This window comes from Gracilinanus agilis, chromosome 4 (assembly GCF_016433145.1).
Source record: "Gracilinanus agilis isolate LMUSP501 chromosome 4, AgileGrace, whole genome shotgun sequence".
Classification (NCBI taxonomy): Eukaryota; Metazoa; Chordata; class Mammalia; order Didelphimorphia; family Didelphidae; genus Gracilinanus; species Gracilinanus agilis.
Window position 1 is genome coordinate 194,272,121 of NC_058133.1, and position 22,676 is coordinate 194,294,796.

Genomic DNA, 22,676 nt, shown 5'->3' on the forward strand with positions numbered 1-22,676 from the left:
AGTTTTCCCAAGTTATAGGTTTGAACTTATCTTCCTCCCTCCCTTCTCTTCCCTTGTTTTGATATGGGTTATACATGTATTATCATGCAAAACATATCCTCTTGTCATTTTAGCAAGCATTTATTAAGCCTTTCTGGACAAGCCTGCAGAGCCCCTATGCTGGGGGTTGCCAATAAATATCATTAAATTCTCCCTTCCAAAAATATACCTAAATATTCTTCTGGGTAAGAATAGATGAGATTTATGTTTTATTTTATTTTTTAAAAAAACTTCTTCAATTATGTGTAAAAATTATTTTTAACATTCATTTAAAAGGTTTTTTTTTAGTTCCAAATTCTCTCTTCCTTTCCCCTCCCACTGAGAAGGCAAGCAATTTGATATAGGTGTGTAGTCATACAAAACATATTTCCAAATTAGTTTCACAGGATAAAAAAACCCTGAGAAAAATAAATTTTTTAAAAAATATGCTTTGATCTTCACTCAGACTGTCAGTTTTTTGTCTGGAGGTGGTAGCATTTTTCTTCATAAATCCTTCAGAATTGCCTTAGATCACTGTATTGCTGAGAATAGCTGTCATTCACAGTTGATCATTGTACAATATTACTGTTACTGTGTACAATGTTCTCTTGGTTCTGTTCATTTTACTTTGCATCAGTTCATGTAAGTCTTTCCAGGTTTTTCTGAAAGTATCCTGTTCATCATTTCTTAGAGCACTATAGTATTTCATTGTAATCATATACCACAATTTGTTCAACCATTCTCCAGTTGATGGACATCTCCATTTCCAGTTCTTTGCCACCTCAAAAAGAGCTACTATAAATATTTTTGTACATACGGGCCCTCCCCTCACCCCGCTCTTTTAAAAATATCTCTTTGGGATATAGACCTAATGTGTAAATGGAATTGGCTGGAGCCCATTAATAGTCAAAAATCTACCCATCCTATGCGTAGAAATGATGTAATCCTAACCTCCCTTAGTGGGGAGGGGAGACGAGTTACCCAAACGTGACAATAAGTAACAAATCAAGAATAAGGGACTGCCCTTTGGGCAGTCCAAAACGGTGTTGGGGCTGCCATTTGTCCATTTGAATTAGAGGTGGACCACAGGAAGTGATGAAAGACACTATCTCTTTAAGTAAGTTAGTGAACTTCCTTTGGGGGCAGTTGCAGTCTCGAACATGGAGCAGAAGCATCTCGTGAGACCACAGAACGCTTACACTCTATATTGTCACGTAGGTAAGTTAGGCTGACTTCCTTGGTCTAGCTGGGCCAATTCTAAACTCTGCCTATCTGGCTGTTGGGCCTTGTGGCTTACAGCTTCATTTATTAAGCTTTATAACCTTCTCTCTCCAAAGGCCTGGACTAGCCTCTCCCTTTCTCTTTATTCCTACTTTTTACCTACCAGATTGTAAATAAACTCCTCAACCCGATGATGACTTGGGTCTGATTTAATTACGGAATCAAGCTGAATTGTTGATTCCTGGCGGCCACATATTTTAATATATATATCTATAATTACCTAAATTTTCCTTCTTACACTAATAGTAGTATTGCTGGGTCAAAGGGTAGGCATAGTTTTATAGCCCTTTGAACATGGATCCAAATTACTCTCCAAAATGGTGTGATCAGTTCCCAACTCCACTAACAGTGCTTTTGTGTCTCATCATTCTTTTCTTTCATATTAGCCAATCTGATAGGTGTAAAGTAGTACCTCAAAATTATCATAATTTATCTCTAATGAATAGTGATTTAGAGCATTTTTAAATATTTCTATAGATAGCTCTAATTTCTTCATCTGAAAACTGCCTATTTTCCTTTGACCATTTATCAATTGGGGAATGAGCAACTTGTACTCTTGTGAATTTGATTCAGTTCTCTAATTATTTGAGAAACGAAACCTTTATCAGAGAAACTTGCTATAAAACTTTTTCAGTTATAATTACTATGTATTTTCTTCCATCTTATTTCCCCTTCTGTTTATCCTTCTCTCTCTCCTTTTACCCTGTCCATACTCCAAGTGTTTTACTTCTGACTACTACCTCCCCCAATCTGCCCCTCCCTTCTAATAGCCCTGCCTTTCTCTTGTCCTCTTTCCTTCCTACATTCCTGTAGGATAAGCCAGTTTTTGATACCCAACTGAATGTATATGGTATTCTCTCACTGAGCCAATTCCAATGAACACAAGCTTCAAGAGAAGCTTGTCCACTTGTCAAGAGTTGTCCACCATGACCTCCCATCTTCCCCTTCACTTTAAAAGCTCTTTCATGCCTCTTTTATGTAAGATAATTTACCCCATTCTACCTCTTTCTTCCCCTTTCTCTCAGTGCATCCCTCTTTTTCATCCCTTACATTTTTTCTTTAGATATCATCTCATAGTCAATTCATACCTATGCCCTCTCTCTGTGCATACTCCCAACTGCCCTAATAATCATAATGTTCTTAGGAGTTATAAGTAGCATCTTCCTATGTAGGAATGTAAACATTTTAACCTAACTGAATCCCTTAAGATTCATCTTTCCTATATACCTTTTTATGCTTCTCTTCTCTTGTATTTAAAAGTTATATTTTCTATTCATCTTTTATTTTTTCATCAGAGATGTTTGAAAATCCTCTATTTCATTAAATATCCATTTTCCCTCCAGAAAGATTATACTCAGTTTGGTTGGGTAGGTGATTTTTTTTTTTTGTAATCCTAGCTCTTTTGTCCTCTGGAATATCCTATTCCAAACCCTCCAATCTTTTAATGTAGAAGCTACTAAATTTTGTGTTAGCTTGACTGTGACTCCACAATATTTGATTTTTTCCCCCTTCCTGACTGCTTGCAATATTTTCTCCTTGACTTGAAAGGTTTGGAATTTGGCTATAATATTCCTGGGAGTTTTCATTTGGGGATTTCTTTCAGGAGGTGATTAAGGAATTCTTTCCATTTCTATTTTACCCTCTGGTTAGAGAGTATCAGGGCAATTTTCCTTGATAATTTCTTGAAAGACGATGGCTGGGCTCTAATTTTTGATCATGACTTTCAGGTAATTCAATAATTCTTAAATTATCTCTCCTGGATCTGTTTTCCACTTCATTTGTTTTTCTAATGAGATGGATGTTTCACATTTTCCCTATTTTTTCATTCTTTTGATTTTGTTTGATTGTTCCTTGACATTTCATGAAATCATTAGCTTCCACTTACCCAGTTCTAATGTCTAAGACATGATTTTCTTTTCTCTTTTTTTTTTGTTTTTAAGTGTTTTTATTTATTTTTTTGAAAGGGTTTTTTATTGATTAATTAAAAAATTTTTTCCATGGTTACATGATTCATGTTCTTTCCCTTCCCTTTCCCCACCCCCTCCCATAGCCTACACTACAATTCCACTGGGTTTTACATGTGTAAGACATGATTTTCTTAAGCAAGTTTTTGTACCTCTTTTTCCATTTGACTAATTCTTCTTTTTAAGAAGCTCTTTAAGGATTTTTCTGCCTCTTTTTACCATTTGGCCAATTCTGTATTTTAAGGTGTTTTCCTCAGTATTTTTTTGTGCCTCTTTTACAAGTTGACTCTTTTTTTCATGTTTATCTGACAATGCTCTCATTTCTTTTCTCACTTTTTTTGCTACCTCTCTTATTTGATTTAAAAAAATCCTTCTTGAACTTTGCTATTGATAGCAATGCAATGATCTAGGACAATCTAGAAGGACTTCTGAAAAAGAATATTATCTACATCTAGAACTGTGTGAGTAGAAACATAGAAGAAAAACATATAATTTATCACTTGTTTATATGGGTATATGATTTGGGGGTTTGGTTTTAAAAGATTACTCTATTATAAAAATGAATAATATTGAACTAGGTATTGAGGGATATAATACATGTATAGCACAGGGGAATTGCTTGTCAACTCTGGGAGTGGGGAGGGAAAGAACATGAATCATGTAACCATAGAAAAATACTTTAAAAATAAATAAATACAATTTAAAAATAATAAAATAAAATAAAATCCTTCTTGAGCTCTTTCATGGCCTGATACCAGTTCACACTTTTCTTTGAAACTTTTCATGTAACTTCTTTTGAGTTTGTGTTTTTGTCTTCCCCATCACCATAGTAATGCCTTATGGTCATGTTATCGTTTAGTTGTTTGCTTATTTTTCAAGCCTGTTTCTTGACTTTTAACTTTACATTCAAGTTGGGCTCTGCTCCTGGAATGGAGGAAGCAACCATTCTAAATCTCAGATTTTTCCTGCTGTTATTTTCAAAGCTAGAAATGGGAGTCTCTAAGTTTTTATTTCTTCTAAAGTATTATGATCTAAAAAGAGGTGTGGCCATAGCTCTGCCTGTCTTTGCTCTGTGTGTGACCACAAGCACTCTTCCACCCCAAAACTGTGCTAGTATTAGTGCTTCTCCTTGCACTGGGACTGTGACCCGAATCTATATATGGGGAATGCTTCCAATGCCAGTAAAGGGTCCCTTGTAGAATGCTTCAGACCAGTTGTCTCATCTCCTTTCCATTTGCAGGCTGAGAACTCCAGAGGCTACCCCCATGACATATTCAGTCTCATCCAAGGTCTACTAATGGCTTATTACAACCTGGCCTATACTGGACTCCACTTTTGCTCCAATGAGACAGATCTTTCTTGCTGACCTTCTAAGTTGTCGTGGGCTGGAAAAGAATTTCAACACATCTTTTTGTTGGTTCTGCTGATCCAGAACTCATTTTGAGGCCTTATTTTCACATTGTTTTGAGGGGAATTTGGGAAAGCTCAGAGAAGTCCTTGACTTTAACTCCATTATCTTGGCTTGAGATAAGTGTTTTCTAAGCTACAATTCTTTTTTTTAATTTAAAGATTTTTTTTTAATTTAAATTTTTAATTTAAAGATTATTTTCCCAATTACATGTAATAACAATTTTCAACATGTTTTCTGAAAATTATAAGATCTAAATTGTCTCACTCTCTCCATTTCCTCCTCCCTCTTGGTACTAAGCTATGATTCTTCAAAAAAAAAATTCTAAAACTGTCATCGTAGGGCAGCTGGGTAGCTCAGTGGAGTGAGAGTCAGGCCTAGAGACAGGAGGTCCTAGGTTCAAACCCGGCCTCAGCCACTTCCCAGCTGTGTGGCCCTGGGCAAGTCACTTGACCCCCATTGCCTACCCTTACCACTCTTCCATCTATGAGACAATACACCAAAGTACAAGGGTTTTAAAAAAAAAATCTTAAAAAAAAAACTGTCATCATTCAATACGAACATTTCTATATGACTAGAATGGAAAAAGATTATAAGGGAAAACCTGAATCTCTATTATGTACAAATTGCATTTTAAAAAATATAATAAATTCAGTATATAATAACAAGAATAATTCTCTTACAGATAAGTGGCCAAAGGATATGAATTTGCAGTTTTCAAAAGAAGAAATGTACACTATCAACAACCTTATAAAAGAATGGTCTGAATCAATAGTTTTAAAAGAAATGCAAGTGAAAATAACTCTAAAGTTTTGCTTCAAATATAACATACTTGTTTGTGTCTCCTTCTGAACGTCCTCCTGTTCTCTTTTGTGCATTAAAAAAATATGACAATAGACCTTCCTTTCTTTAAAAATTCCTAACACCAATTCCCCTTTTTGCTCCTAAATCCCCCTTTCCTTGTCATCAAAGCTATCTATTCATTGTCACCAAAAGATGTGCGTCTATGGCTATCATGTCTGTTTCTCAAGTAGAGCCTTGGGACAATGGGCAAGGGTGAGGATGAGACTAGGGAACAATCCCCCAGATGCTGCCTCAGGCCCAAGAGGCTGATCTCCTTCTGTATGAAGATATGAAACAGGGAGGATGCTGAAGCCGATGATTGATGTTCGAAGGCTTTGTGGGTAACAGCTTGAGCCAAAGAATGACTGAACCTAAAAAAGAAAAAACTGAAGTTGATTTAATCAATTGGTTATGTAGAAAAAAGGGACCTTGCACTTCCATCTTAGCACTGAATGATTCTAGTCAATGGGAATGAATGAGAAGGACTGTGATTAGATCCAAATGGGTTGGAGACAGCAGAAATGGATGACAGTACTATATTTTGAGTCTGGAATGGGGTCAGGACTCAGTGTCAAGGATGGAGTCTCCTCTTGGGCAAAGGGACAGTTAAACCAGGGTGTGTTTGTAAATAAAAGAGGTTCTTTAGTCAGATAATTTGAGGGGGTGGGTAGAGAGGATGAGGATTTATGCTTCAGGAAAGTTTGTATTTGTTGAGGGAGGGGAGTGGAAATGGGGGAAGGGGTGATAATGGTGAGAAAGAGGTATGTGGGAGCTAAATCCCAATCTTCTTAATACCCGAGTTTTTTCTTTATTGATCATTCCCTCCCCAATCTGTTGAAGATATAATTAGTAGGCTAGGTGTGAGGAGGCAGAGATTTATCAATCACTGCACTGTAAGAGTGGTGGGGAAGAAGAATAGAAGAGAGAAAATAAGCCAAAAGTAGGGTAGCTCTGGTCTTTCATCTTTATGAAGAATCTTGTCCCTATCTCTCTGAGAGAAAGTGTCCTGCCTGGAGATGAGGACAAAGTGACTTCTGACAAACTAGGATTAGATATCCCTGGATCTCTTTGTCAGGCTTACGGAGTGAACTAGAGAAAGAGGACAGAATTGAAAGGGAATCTAAGAGAGGAGACCCCACCTGGGGTCAGGACAATGGGAGGAAAAGGAGAGCTTCTTTCCTCTTTTCTCTTTCTTTTCCCTTTGATGGATGTGTTGGTTTGGTGAAGGCTGGAAACTTCATCCTCCATCAGGATCAGGAGGGGGAGAAAGACAGAGGTAGAGAGGTAACATGAGGTAGAAACAATAAGAGGATCAGAGATAGGGAGGCAGAGAGAGACAGATGGGGAAGCATTGTGGTAGAGGTAAGGTGGAAAGAGGGTTTAACTTGGAGTCAAAAGATCTACGTTTGAATCTCAGAGTCTAACATTAGTCAAGTCACTTTATCTCCCTCAGTCTCAGTTTCTCCATCCATAAGATGAAGTGTTTGGACTAGAAGATTTTGATTCCTTCAATTTTGAAAGTTTTATGATACTTTAAAGTGGAAACATGAAGAGATGGAGAGGCAAAAGATATGAAGGAGATAGGTAGAGAGGTTGATGGATGTATACAGAAGCCTGATTGGATGAGAATAGATAGGGGTAGGAGAAGAAGGTGAAAAGATCCATAATTGGGGGCTTTATGCCACAGCAGGAAGGTCTGGTGTCTCTCCCCTTTCTTCCATTGCTTCCTAATCTTACCTTAAATTATCTGAGATTGGACCACAGATTCTAGGCTTTTCTGGTGGGAAAGACTTTAAAACTGTCAAACCTATCTTCTTGCTCTGACCCCTCTTACTTCCCAGTCTTGCTTTGTCAAGTTTGTCATGGTCTCTCCATGCATCTCTGATCTTCTCTCTTTTTTTTTAATCTTCTTTTGGTTTCCCCAACGTCTTAACCCCTCCTCCCAACTCCCAATCCAACCCTTCCCAGCCCCCACCCCTTTGTTCTGATCAGTATTATCACCCAAGTCTATGCTGAGGGATGCATTCCCAAGAGTTAAGCGAGGGCAATGTGGGAGAATGGACTAGAACCTTCTTAAATGGGAGGGAAGGCTTTGGTTGATCCCTCAGTGTCTCTCTAGAAGGCAGATTCTGTAATCTCTGAAGATGAGAGCCCCGAGTCAGGAATGGGGGACCAGGATCTAATATGGGGGAGCCAATGTCTGGGATTGAAGGCTTTCTGTCAGGAATGGTAGGCTCAGCATCAGAGAGCTGAGAATTCAGTGTTAGTAATTGGTGTTTCAGTATCTGGAATGGAATTCAGTATCAGAAATGAGGGGGCTCTGTCTGGAATGAAAGTATTTAGTGTCAGAAATAGGGGCCTCATAGAGGATGGCTCGATATCAAGAATGAAGGTTTAGAGACTAGGATGGAACTCAGTGTTAGGAAATGAGGGGGATTCAGAGTTAGATATGGGGAAATTGTCGTTCTTTGTCATGTCTGAGGTTTTCTTGGCAAAGATACTGGAGAAGTTAGCCATTTCCTTCTGCAGCTCATTTTATAGATGAGGAAACTGAGGCAAACAGGCATAAGTGATTTGTCCAGAGTCACACATCTAGTGTCTGAGGCCAGATTTGAATGCAGGTCTTCCTGACTCCAGACTTTCCCATATGGATAGATCAAGTATCAAAAATTCATGGATTCCCAGTCCTGTCCCAGCCTTAAACACCTAAAGAAATAGGGACATTCTGAAAGCACTCTGTGGGGGAAAGAGCCAGCACCTCCTACCTCAGGGCTCTAGGAAACCTCTTTGACACAATTCTAGACTTCCCTTCTGTTCTCCAAACTGGATAACTTCTCGCTGTCCATAATTTTCTTTCTTTTTTTTTTTCTTTTTTTTTTTTTAAACCCTTACCTTCCGTCTTGGAATCAATACTATGTATTGGTTCCAAGGCAGAAGAGTGGTAAGGGCTAGACAACGGGGGTTAAGTGACTTGCTCAGGGTCACACATAGGAAGTGTCTGAGGCCAGATTTGAACCCAGGGCCTCCCTTCTCTGGGCCTGCCTCTCATTCCACTGAACTACCTAGCTGCCTCCTGTCCATAGCTTTCTTAGCCCGGGCCTCTAGCCTTCTCCTGGGCAGGAGAGCAGAAGAGTTAAAGGGAAGAGGTCAGAAAGACTCACCTGGACTAGTCTATAGATGGGAGTTAAACAATAATGATGGAAACTCACCCAAGAACAAGGCAGACTCTTAAGTGGTGGGGAGCAGCTGTACCATGGTGTCAACCAAATTAGAAGTTAAGAAGTAAGGAGACTCTCTGCCAAGGCAGACCTTTGCCCTGGGCACAGTGGAAAAGGGAAGAGCAGGATGTCAGGACTGGAAAGATCATAGGGGTTAGATCTTTAAGAAATCTTTGGGGTCAAATAGCTCCATCTCCTTGATTTATAGAGGGGGAACCTGAGACCAAAGAGTGAATGTCTTACCCAAGTTAATGGCAGTGCTGGTTCTAGAACTCAGGCTTCCTAATTCTTAGTTCAGAGAATTTGGACCACAAGGCAGCCCCAGGAGGAAAACCCTTCTTTAGCTTCTGATCTATTCTGGGTGAAGGCAGAGCTGAGTGGAGAATTGTGTTGTGGGTAGGGAAAAGAGCTGTTGACAGGTTTTAGGCTTTAGATGACAGGCCTGAGTCTACTTCCAGATTTCTCTCATGTCCGGGGGGCAGGGGACTGCTGGGGTGGATGGGTGGTACTGTCATCAGGGTGGGAACATCATCCCCCAGAGCTGGTTGGACATAGTGTTAGGATGTCAGGTCCCTGGGCATGGTGGCTCCTTACTCAAGCCTCTGCTCTTCCTTGGAGAGGGACAAATAAGGCAACCCTCCCCTCTGAAATAGCCCAGTGTGTTTTGGGGCAGGTCCACCTCAGGAATCTCAGTCTAGAGGAAACATGCTTGTGGCTAGTGATGAAAGACATTGTGTTTGATGCTTCCCACCTCTGAGTCTCAGCCCCTTTGACAGCATCCACTTCCAGTGGGAGTATAAGGGATAAGAATACAAGGCAAATAGGGCTGGGAATCAGGAGGAATGACATATGAGGAGTGGTGCATTAGGGAGAGAAGAGAGACCACAGGTTGTGTGCATGTGTTTATGGTCTGAAAAGCCTGGGTGAGTCTATGTACACATGCCAGGCATATGTATGTGCCTACAGATGTCCCTTGGCACTGAGGTTTGAGTTTTGGCCCTCTCACTCAAGTGAAATTTTGGGCAAAGTCTTGTTTCTGGGTCTCAGTTTCCTTATCTATAAAAAGAGAGTTGACCTAGATGATTTCTTTTAAAAAATTTTATTACATTCTTACCACATATAATGGAGTTTTGGCCAATTAGGGCCTACCCTGGGAGTGTTAGCAGACTCTCTAAACATCCACATGGGTCCCTTAGGCATTCTCCCAGAAGTGAGCCCTCATGGGTCAGTTCCCTGTTACACAAACATCAACAAATGTGAATGTTTCAATATGCAAAGAAAAGAACATAAAAAGAGGATTATATATGAAATGATGACTATCTATTAAATGCGGCAGAGGGTTTTTCCCCTTTATTTTTATTTTTGTTATGTGTCGATTCAATTTTTAATAATCATGTTCTCTCTCTCGTTCTCACCTTCTCTCTTCCCAGAATGTCAGGTTATACATACACTATGATGAAATACATATTCCATGTTTGTTATGGCAGTATTGTTTTTCTAAAAATATACATATTAAAATATTTTATTTAATATGTTAAAATATTTAAAGTATATATTTTCAAGCATATTAAATGTGCCAAGGGAGTACCAATACTGTCCTACTCATTCCTTTTCTGGACTTCCTACCTAGATGATTCCTAAAGTCTCTCCTAATCCCAGGGTAATTCTATGGTCCAGGATTAAATCTTGGTTGGGCCATTTATTAGTTGCTTTGACTGTGGCTCAGTGATTAAGAGCAGTAGGTCTGGTTTCAGGTTGATCTGAGTTCAGATCTGACCTCAGACATTTCCTAGCCGTGTGACCCTGGGCAAGTCACTCAACTTCTGATTGCCTGACAAAAGAGATCTACTGGAGAGGGAAAGGGCAAACCACTCCAGTATCCTTGTCATGAAAACCCCATGGATAGTTATGGTCCGTGGGGCTGAGAAGAGTCTGTCATGACTGAACAGTCATGAACTAGTCTTGGGCTAGTCTTTTAAGCCTAAAGTTTCCTCATCTGTAAAGTGGGAACAAATCAAACCATCGTACAGGGTTTTTTTTGGTAAAGAAAGTCTTTTGACAACGGTGAACATCTGTACCTTTCATTCAGCACTTAATACTTCCATCCCTTCACCTCTTAGCCTCCATTTCTGACCACACCGGCCATGTCCTCAGCACAGCTCTACCTGGGCTGTCTGTTTGGGTTTGTCTAAGGGCAGCTTTGGAGCCCCTTCCCCATCTCACCTTCCTCCAGCCTGAGGGATAGGCTTTCCTGTGGTATTCTGCACATGCTCCCCTTCTGCTCTGGCTAACCCCCAAGTTTTAGTGCTAAATCCCATTACTAAGCGAGGGAGGCCGGCCAGCTCCTCAGCACAAACAGTCCTGGTTGGGAAGAGCAAAGGGGCAGGGCTGACCCCAAGTTTAGGAGGCAGTTCCATGGCCCAACCCCACCCAGGAGGGAAGGCACAGAGCCAGAGTCCCCTCTAATGCCTGGGAGCACCTTGGAAGAGGGTCTTGGGGAAGCTGGAAAAGGGCAAGGCATTGCCCTTTCCAGGGTTGGTCCCTAACTGGCCTGTGGGTAGCCCGTGGGCATCTTAGGGGAGAGAGATCCCAGACCCCCTCTCTATTCTCTTCCCTCTTTCCTCTCCCCTTCCCCCAGAGTGGTCTTGTCCTTTCCCAGGGAGCATCTGGTTCTGATTACAGGCAGAGAAGTGAGAACCAGCAGGCAGGGGCCCAGCAGCCACCAGCCGCCAAGAATGACTTAATTGAATAAAATGTCTAATGACGAACCATGTTCCCCACACTGAGGAGCGCTATACCCTCCCCACCAGGCTCTGTCCCCATCCCTCCCCTCATCCCTGGCTCCTGGATCCCCATCCTCATCCTCTTTGAAGAGAAATACCCGTTAGCCCTTGTGGTCTCCAGGCTCTGTTCTTCTCTATCAACGGTGGGGAAGCAGAAAAGAAATCACACGATGGCCACACAGGGCTCCCAAAGCAGCCCAGGATTCCTCAGTTTCAAGGCAAAGGTTCTTGGACTAATTAGAGGCACCTGAACACTTGTTATCAGGGTTCTGATCCACCCATCTGTGCCTTAGGTTTATCTGCAATAGACAGATCCATCAAAGTGTCATTGAGAAGCACATCTGCGGTGCTGAAATGTGCCAAGGGAGGAAGTAGCATGGCAACCTTGTTTTAATTGAAGAGATAATGAGGTGGGATGGTTTACATCGAATTCATTTATTCATTCGTTTATTTTTGAGACTGGCTCTCCCTATCTCGTCCAGATTAGAAGTACAACAGCCACTCCTGGGCCCAATCCCATGACTGCCAGGCAAGGAAACTTTGTCCTGCTTCATTTCCAACCTGAGCCAGTTCCCCCAGACAGCCTGGGGCTTACCTTATTGGTGCCTCCATGAGCTGTAGCCATTTTATTTTATTTATAAAGCCTTACCTTCAAGACAGAAGAGTGGCAAGGGCTAGGCAATTGGGATTAAGGGATTTATCCAGGATCACACAGCTAGGACTCCAGGGTTGACTCTCTATTCACTGAACTCAGAACTCCCAATCCACATTCTTAGTCTCTCTCATTTCAGAGATTATAGGCATTCGCTGCCATGCCCATCTTATCTATCATTTAAAATAAAATGTTGGACCTGGAAAGAACCATAGAGCATAGAATGGCCACTAATTAGCTGTGAGAAGAAGAAGCAACAAATTACTTATCTTTCAGCAACACTTTATTCAGAACAAATTAAGGTGGCTGGTGTAACTTGTCATCTCACTAGATTTTCAGGTCCTGGGTTATCTGACAGAAATATCTAAGAGGGTAGGGAAATGGCATCTGGGTGGCTCAGGAGGAGAGAGTCTGGAAGACTCGTTTTTGTGAGTTCAAATATGGCTTCAGACACTTATTAGCTATGTGATCTTAGGCAAGTCACTTAACTCTGTTTCATATCTGGCTTCTGACATTTACTTGCTGTGTGACCCTGGGAAAATCACTTAGCCTAGTTTGCCTCAGTTTCTTCTTCTGTAAAATGATCCGGAAAAGGAACTGGCAAATTGCTCCAGTATCTTTGCCAAGAAAATCCCAAATGGGGTCAGGAAGAGTCAGGTACCCCTGAAACAATTGAACAACAACAAAAAAGGGAAAGGCTTTAAAAGTGCTGGGAATTAATTAATTAATTAAACTTTTAAAAATAATTTAAAAAAAGTGTTGGTAAGAACACAGCTATCCTTGTGACTGTCATCATGAGTCCATAGTGTGAAATTTAAAGAGCAACAATGTTAACACTGTCTGGGAACAGGATGGCAAGAATTCAAGCCAAAAGCCTTGGGCATTACTCTCTCTCTCTGTCTCTCTCTCTCTGTCTCTCTCTCTCTCTCTCTCTCTCTCTCTCTTTTCTTCCTTCTTCTCCCTCTCCTTCTCCCTCCTCCACCTCTCCTTTCTCAATCTGTCTGTCTCTCTCCTCCCTCTTCTCTCTGTCCCCCCTTCTCATTCTCTCTCGCTCTCCCTTTCTCCTTCTCTTCCTCTCCCTCTCTCCCTATCTCTATCCCTCTCCCTCTCTCTCCCCCATTTCTCTTCTCTCAGTCCCTCTGTCTCTCTCCTCCCTCTTCTCTCTGTCTCTGTCTCTCTCTTTTCCTCTCTCCCCTCCTCTCTCTCCTCCCTCTATTCCCTATCTGTCTGGCTCTCATATCATGACTGTAGAGTTGATGATGTTGCCAGAAGGCTAAGCAAGAAAACCAGGTGAATCTTTATGATCACAGGGCAATTATGGTTTCAGAAATTCTGATGTATCCTCAGTGGCTTTTCCTATGTGCCGATATATACATCCCCCTATATTGTATATAGTTTGTTTTTTTGTTTTCTTTTAAAACCTTACCTTCCGTCTTAATAGCAATTCTTTTTAAAGATATTTTATTTTCCCAATTATATGTAATAACAATTTCCCACATATATTTTCTGAAGTTATAAGATCCAAATTGTCTTCTCACCATTTTCTCCCCGCTCCTGGAGATGGTTAAGTAATTAAATCTGGGTTATACAGGTATTATCATGCAAAACGTATTTCTATATTGTTCATTTTTGAAGGAGAATATTCATATCAAACCAAAACCCCAAACAAAAACACTAATAAACTAAAGTAACAGATAGTATGCTTTGATCTGCATTCCGACTCCAACAGTTCTTTCTCTGGAGGTGGAGAGCATTCCCTGTTATAAATCCTTCAGAATTGTTGAGAGTAGCCAAGTCTTTCATAGTTGATAATCCCATAATATTGCTGTTACTGTGTACAATGTTCTTCTGGTTCTGCTTATTTCCACTCTGCATCAGTTCATGTAGGTCTTTCCAAATCATTCAGTTCATGATTTCTTACAACATAATATTATTCCATCACCATCATATACCATAATTTATTCAGCCATTCCCCAATTGATGGACATCCCCTCAGTTTCCAGTTCTCTTCCAGCACAAAAAGAGCAGCTATAAATATTTTTGTACAAGAAGGTACCCCCCTCTTTTTTTTTATTATTGATGGCTTTGATTTCTTCATCTGAAAATTGCTTATTCATATCCTCTGATCATTTATTAATTGGGAAATGGCTTATACTCATAAATTTGACTTAGTTCTCTATATATTTGAGAAATAAGACCCATAAACAACCCCTTTTTAATTTATCATAATAAAAATTATCCATTTTATATCTTGTAGTGTACTCTATCTCTTATTTGATCTTATGATTCTTCCTTTCTCCATAGATCTGACAGGTAAACTACACTATATTCCCCTAATTTACTTATGGTATCAACCTTTATGTCTAAATCATATACCTATTTTGACTTTACCTTGGTATAGGGTGTGAGATATTGGTTTATATCTGTTTCTGCCATATTGTTTTCCAATTTTCCCAGCAGTTTTTTTTATCAAATAGTGAGTTCTTATCCTGAAAGTTGGGGTCTTTAGGTTTATCAAACACTAAATTGCTGAGGTCATTTACCCCTAATCTATTCCATTGATCCATCATCCTATTTCTTAGCCAGTACCAGATTGTTTTGATGATCACTGCTTTATAGTACAGGTTAAGATCTGATATTGTTAGGCCACCATCCTTCACATTTTTTTCATTAATTCCTTCGATATTCTTGATCTTTTTTCTTCCAGATTAATTTTTTCTAGTTCTATAAAATAATTTTTGGTAGTTCAGTTGGTATGGCACTGAATAAGTAAATTAATTTAGTAAACTCTTATCTTCCATCTTAAAATGAATACTGTGTGTTGGGTCCAAGACAGAAGAGCAGTAAGGGCTAGATAATGAAGGTTAAGCGATATCCAGGATCACACAGCTAGGAAGTGCTTAATATCTATTCTAAGACAGAAAAGTAGCAAGGGCTAGGCAATTGACTCACACAGGTCATATAGCTAGGAAGTGTCTGAGGCCAGATTTTAATTCAGGTCCTCCCAACTCCAGGTTTGGCATTCTATCAACCATGGTACTTAGCTGCCTCTGTCACATAGGTTCTCCTTTTTTTTTTTAAACCCCTTTTTCTGTCTTTGGAACAATATTAAGTATTGATTCCAAGACAGAAGAGCTTGGTAATGGGAGTTAAGTGACTTGCACAGCTAGGAAGTGTTTGAGGCCAGATTTGAACCTAGGACCTCCTGTCTCTAGGCCTGGCTCTCAATCCACTGGGCTACCCAGCTGCCCTCTCCAGCAACACTTTTTAAACCTTTTCCTGCCCTATTGGATATTTCTGTGTCAAATAACACAGGACCCTGACAGTCTAGTAGGATGATAGTTTATTCCAGCCATCTTCATTTTATATGAGGAAAAAGCTATCCAGAGAGAAGTGATCTGCTTCTTCTTGTCAGAGCTAATTAGTGGCAGTGACTAGAGTTCAGGTCCTTTGATACCCATGGGGTTCAAGGCTCCTTCCACTGTGCCACAATGAGATGAAGAAGTGGGTTGGTTTATTTTAGTTATAGCTGCAATAAAGGAGCAAGATGGTGCCAGTGTATCTTTTTAAAAAGCCCCTTCTTGTTCAAGCCTCTGATCTGGGGACAGAGAGGAAATGATAGGATTCTTTTTTCTCCCTTCATTTGTAGGAGAAGGACCAGGCAGAGGTCCAGGATGGGATGCAGGAAATACAGAGAGGAAGATGCTGGGCTGGAAGAGAAGGACCCGAGAGAGCACTGGCCGGGCACCTGCACCAGAAAGGAAACAGCTGAGCCAAGACCAAGGTGGGGGCACCCTGGACATCAATACATTCCCTGAGAATGAGACGAAGATTGTGGTAAGTGAGTGGGTCATCGAGCATCAGAAGGATCTTCCCAGAAGAGGATGGGGGCCTTTTCAGACCATCAAGGCTGTTTGACAGATGTGGGTGGGAGAAGGACCAAGGAGGAAAGAAGAAACAAATACATAGACCTTGGAGTTATATGTTTGGCAGACATAAGCTTCTGTCCTTCCCAACCTTTTGCCTAAGGCATTTTTGGAATGCCCTAGCTAGGTTATATAGTTATCTGCATTTCTGTCTCCTTCACCTGTGGAAGTTCCATAAGGGTAGGGTCCATGTCATGCTTAGTTAAACTTGTATCTCTCCTATTGCTCACTTAGCAAAGTGTTCAGCTGCGCACAGTGGGCAAAGGAGGCAAAAATCCTGCCCCAAAGCTTGTTGGTACCTTTCCTTTGCTTTGGCTGTAGTAACCCAGCATTAGCACAATCAGGAAGGCAGATCAGTTAGTCTTTGGGGGGAAGACTTCTAATGAAGGCAACCAACATTCTCTCATTCTTTTTAAAATTTACTTTTATTTTATTTTAAAAATTTCTTTATTTTATTCCAGCAATAAATCTACACGTAAGTTTTCCATGGTTTCATGATTCATGTTGTCTCCCTCCCCTCTTTCCTCCCCTCTCCTGGAGTTGATGAGCAATTCCATTGGGTTTTACATGTATTATCACTCAAAACCTATTTCCATATCATTCATTTTTGTAATGGAGTAATCTTTTAAAACCAAAACCCCAAATAAGCAAGGGACAAATTGTAGATTTTCATCTGCATTTCTACTCTCACAGTTCTTTCTCTGGAGGTGGATAGCATCCTTTTCATAAATCCCTCAGAATTGTCCTAGAAGATCATTGTATTGTTGTTAGTAGTCCCTTTCCTCATGAAACTTCCAATTTAGCAGAGGATGAGATACAAATACAGGTAACTTTAATTTCACATTCTACAAGAGCATCAAGGAAAACAAATTTGAGAACAAAATGTCAAATCCAGAAGTGTCCTCCAAAAGGGAAGTTATGAAAAGAGGGGGACTATGGAAGGCTTCACAGAGGAGGTGGTATTTCAGTTTAGCTTCTTGAACAAGTAAAGATGGGAGGAAGGACATATATTTGTCTCTGTATTACTTTGTGTTGTGTGTATTCCTAGGGTAAGCGTTGGGCCGTGCTGCAGAATGCCTGAGGTCTCAGGACTGTCTCGACAGAGGTGACTTTGTTTCATAAGACCCATGGTAACTCTGGCTTTGACAGTGCCTTCTGAGTCCTTCCCCATTCGCTCAGGATTGCCTGAATTGGTGGTTCTGGGTCCCTAGTAGTCAGCAGGATTGAGATTGATCCACCCAGTTCCAGGGAGACAGCAGGCAACATTCCGAGTCTCGGGCCATGAAATTTCATTGCCTCAAGACTTTTTTTTCCTCTTAAACCTTTGAAGGCATTTCAGAGCTAGAAGAAAATTGGTGTATTTCCTTTTTTTCCATTCTCTGACTTTAACAAGGACAAGAGCACCTTCTGTCTCTGGGAATTCTGAAGAGGTTGTTCTAGTCCCAAGATCTTGGGATTGTGCCCTTTTCAAAGAGCTCCCTTCTTTTACTTGGAGGGGGTAGGGAACATTGGGGAGCCTTTTTGTGTGAGTGTGAAGAAGAGGAAGGTATTACTATGGGAATTTCCATGGGATGGGACTGGAATACTGAGCATAGTGGAAATAATCCATCGTAGAGAGGGTTTGGGGGGCTGCCCTTGAGGACGGGTAGCTCTCTCTCTGAGATCTCTCTTTTGAGAGACAGGAACAGGTCCCCTATTATCCAGGTCTCTCTCTCTCCCAGTTCTGATTCTCTGCCTCCTCAAAGCCCTACCCTTCTCTCCTCATTACCATAGCAGTGGGGCAGGGGCACCTGGTACCCTCCAGACAAGGCTAGGATGCCAGTCTTTCCTGGATACTTAACTAGCAGCCTCTCAGTAGGAGTGGAAAGAGAGAGGCTGCCTTGGCCATAGGGGACACAGACTCAGAGGCAGGTTGGACGTTCGATAAGAAAAGAACCTAATTAGTTCTGATGTGCAGAAAAAAAAAGCCCAGTCCTCTGAGGTGCTGCTCTGGAGCGGGAGGATGGGGGGTAAAAGGATTGGAGGGGATTAGAGAGGCAGGGAGTGAAGTCAGTACAGCTGAGCTCAGCCACAGGCTCAGTCCTGGCATGCTGCCTCACCAGCAGGATAATTCTAGCCCTGCTCACCTGTGCCAGCCTTCCCTTTGGGCAGCTGATGGAGTGATGTGTGTGTGTATGTCTAAGTCTGGGTTTTTCTCTGTGTGTGTGTCTAAAACTGTGCACGTCTACATCTGTGTGTGTGTAGGATTTCATGGTGGTGAGCAAAGTGGGCGAGTGCTCTGAATTCTTAAACTCTCCTCAGATACATCTGCGTTAAGACCCATGATTCAAGCCTGTGGCACATGAGTGCACTTGGCTCATATTTGCATGTGCAAGAATATTGTCTGTTTTGTTGGTTTCCTGACAGGATTCTCATGGGAGATCCAGCTTTGAATTCCCATCAGCTCACAGAAGCTTCTTTACAGAGATTTTCTGTGAGCATTTTGGAGGCAAAGTCCGTGTCTTACACCTCCTCCATTCTCACACGTGTACAAGTAAATCCTAGACCATAGGCTTTAGAGCCCAGAGGGACCTTGAAAATCACCTAATCTCACCCCTTCATTCCAGGGAAGCTGAGACTCAGAAGGATTCAATTATTTACCCAAGGTCACATGACTAGCAAAGAGTGAAGCTGGGATTTCATCCCAGGTCTTCTCACACCAGATCTTGGGATCCCAGATTTAGAGTTGGAAGGGACCATCATTTTTACAGATGATGAAACTCTGACCTAGAAAAGTTAATTGACTTACTTAAGGACACACAGATAGTAAGCATCAGAGGTAGGATCTGAATGTAGGTCCTCTGATTCCAGAAATCTTTTCTGGAGCACCAATCTTCCTGTTTCCCAGTCACTCAAAGTGACCCAGGGTTATACTGGGCTACAATGGGGAGAGACTCGTTTTAAAATTTTCAGTATGAGGCAGCTAGGTAGTACAATGGAGAGAGCGCCAGGCCTGGAGTTGGGAGGATGTGGGGTTGAAATCTGGCCTCAGACATTTCTTAGATGTGTGACCCTGGGCAAGTCACTTGACTGGATTGCCTATTTATTATCATTCTTCTACTTAACCCCAATTGCCTAGCCCTTACCATTCTTCTGTATTGGAACCAAAACTTAGTATGGGTTCTAAGACAAAAGGTAAAAGAGATAGAAAGAAAAAAGAAAGAAAAAAAGAAAGGAAGGGAAAGAAAGAAAGAAAGAAAGAAAAGAAAGGAAGGGAAAGAAAGGAAGGAAGAAAGAAAGAAAAGATAAAAGAAAGAGAGAGAAAGAAAGGAAGAAAGGAGGGAAGGAGAGAAGGAAGGAAAAAAGAAATGAAGGAAGAAAGGAAGAAAAAAGAGAAAAAGAAAGATTTAGTGTAAGTATTTACACCTTAGATATCAGCTGATGCTACAAATGAGGACTTGATTTATGGTTTTGTTGATTGTCTAGACTTTAGAAGGTGATAGGGAAAATGTTAATAATGGAAATAAAATTTAAAAGTAAAGTCCTTCCCTCTATCACCCCTTCCTGCAGAGCTGGTTGTTAAACATTTACCTGCACACTCTGCTAGCTCTCTCCTTACCTGGGTCAGACCCTTCTGGGTTTTTTTCCTGGGTTATATGTGTATTATCATGCAGAACATACTTCCATATTGGTCATTGTTGTAAAAGAATGAGGGAGGGGTTAAAATAATGCTCTATTGGGAGAATTTCCTCATATCCCAAACCCCAAATAAAAACACAAATAAACTAAAGTGAAAAATCACATGCTTTGATCTGCATTCCAACTCCAACAGTTGTCTCTCTGGAGGTGGAGAGCTTTCTTTGTCATAATTCCTTCAGAACTGCCATGCACCTCTGGCAAGCCCTACTTTTGCCTTCTCCTCTCCCTGATTCTTCCCCTTGTCTTTCTCTTCCCTCTCTCTCTGCCCCGCAGTGAGTGTCAGATTAAGGGTTCTTCATCTTTTCCCATCTAGCATCTCTTTTGACCTGTAATACCCAATCTGGACAATAGCACAGGCTGTGTTTGTGAGGGCAGGGGTAGAGCTGGGATCCGTGGAATATAAGAGATCATCTACGGGAGATGAGGGAGGGGTTAAAATAATGCTCTATTGGGAGAATTTCCTCATATCCCAATGAATAACCCAATTCTACTCCAGTTTCCGCCAGGAGGAGCTAGAACACCCAGGCACTTTTCCTGAAGACTGGCCATCCTGATGATGGCCTGTCTGGACAAATGCAGGCAAGACATCAATCATTTCCCCGGCTAATACTCTGTCTTCCCTGCTCCCCATATATACACTCATTCCTCCCAGTTGCTCCTTTGACAGAGGAAGAGTGGGGGGAAAAAAGGAGAGGCAGAGGGACAGATTCTGTTCCAGATCTGAAGTGTACTGCCTTCACAAATTCAAAAATTCAATAAGAAAGTCTCTGGAGTAGATATAAATGTAAACTACACACAGGATTTCCCTTGAGCCCAGGAGGTTCTTCCTTTCCATCAAGGGTCCTCTTGCACCTTTGGACTTAAGTATGTAGACTAGATTCAGTCTTGGGGGAGCCTAAAGAAGGGGATCAGACTTTTGTTTGAACTTATTGGCTCTTTCCACTCTGCCCCTACTCCTTGGAGTCCCAGGGAGAATCATTCAAAATTTAGGTTTGACTTGAGTCTATGGCATTCCCCAAAAGGGAGGAAGTAGAAAGATATAAAGTAAATCTAGAAGTACTCACAAGAGTACATTGACAAGGGGAAGCTGGGAGGCTCAGTGGATAGAGATCCAGACCTAGACATGGGAGGTCCTGGGTTCAAATCTGACCTCAGATACTTCCTAGCTATGTGACCCTGGATAAGTCACTTAATTCCCATTTTGCCTAGCCCTCACTGCTCTTCTCCCTTAGAACCAATACCTGGTATTGATTCTAAGATGGAGGGTAAGGGTTTAAAAAAGCAAACAAACATTGAAGCCTTTTGAGAAAGACTTTGTGCTGATAATTTCCTTCAGGTTCTGGTGTTCTGGCGAGCCAGGCCAGGAGCTGAATTCATCTTCCTTCTGGTGGTTATCTTCTTTAAAAGTGCAGCCATAGTTGTCCAGGGTCCCAATGAAGATCACTAACCAAGCATTTGAGGAGCTCTCAAACTCTCAAAATAGCCTCTAATGCTAGAAATGTCCATCTCAGGCTCACTGCTCAGTCGCTTGTACAAAGGGAAAGCATACAAAACAGAAGGAGCAACTAGAGCATTGATAGGCAGTCTCAGACTCACGTAGGTGAACAGATGATGGGCCATGATATTTCTGCTAGAGGTAGGGAAGGGGAAAAGCCCATTCCCCATTCCTCCAGGGAGAAGCTATTCTGCCTCCTATTCCCTGTGATATTAGAATCTCTCCCTTGTCTAAAGGCAGAGTACTTTTAGAATTCCCTTCAATGATACATCATCTTTTTAACACAAAATCACAGATTTTATGTTAAAAGAGACCTCAGTTTATCTATTTCTATACATTTATTTTACAGAAAAGTATTTTACTTTTACATTTATTTATTTATATTTTTTTACATATTTACATTTATTTGTTTACAGAAAAGTAAGGCCAAGAAGTTAAGTGATTTGCCTAAGATCGCCCAGGGAGAATGTACCAGATCTAGGATTTGAACTCTGCCATCTGACTTCCAAGTCAGCATGCTGCCTCTGTCTGGTGGGGAGAGTGAATGGATTTTGATACCTAGTGACACCCTTTCCCTTTTCTTCTCCCTCCTCCTCCTCCTCCTCTCTTTGTTTACCTCTTTTCCTCAAGCCTCCTTGTGTCCCATATACTCCCCGCCCAGTAAAGAACCCCATTCAGTCCCAACACTCTTAGCTCCTTCTTTCCTAATGATTAACCACCAATTTTGAGTCATTCCTAGAACAGAATCTGTTTCCCAGGATTTTGTTCCCTCCTACCCACCCACCTACCCCCCACAACATCCCTGGTGGAAACCAGAAACTCCTGCTTTGACTCATGCTTTCCAAGCTTTTTTTCAGCTGAAGCTAATCCTGATGACTTGAGAGACACAGTGTGTGTGTGTGTGTGTGTGTGTGTGTGTGTGGCGTGCGCACACGAAGGGTATGTCTTAGCAAGAGAGTCGCCTTTATGCCAGATCACTTCTTTTCAAAAGACCTATTAAGCATTTACTATGTAGAAAGCATTATGCTGAATGCTGGAGACACAAAAACAAAAATTCAAAGAAACATTTTGCAGACAGGAAGGGATGAGAGATCCTGAAATAGGCTGTGGCCTCTCTTTGCAGGGGTAGAAGGAAGAAGGGGAAGGAATTGAGAATCACAAAGCTTTTCTGTCCAGAGCAATTTTTGTGACAAAATTCAATGCAATTTGGAATTGTAGTTCAGGACAGAACAAGACTTGTTCTGAGGACTTAGGTTTGAATCTTGACTCTGTCATCCCTCTCCCTCTGCCACTTCCCCTACCACCCCTCTCTTTCTTTCTTTCTCCCTCTCTTCTCTCTCTTTCTCCCTCTCATTTCCATCAGTCCTCTCTTCTTTCTTCCTCTCCCTCCCTCTATTTCTCTTTCTTTCC

General features: G+C 41.3%; 1 protein-coding gene across 1 annotated transcript in view; it reads left to right on the forward strand.

Moving 5' to 3' along the window:
- Positions 1-22,676, forward strand: part of PLXDC1 (plexin domain containing 1) — a 106,975-nt gene that overhangs the window by 5,634 nt on the left and 78,665 nt on the right. The window contains exon 2 of the mRNA XM_044673647.1: positions 15,817-16,004. Coding sequence (XP_044529582.1) covers positions 15,817-16,004 — 188 coding nt within the window. The remainder of the gene's footprint in view (positions 1-15,816; positions 16,005-22,676) is intronic.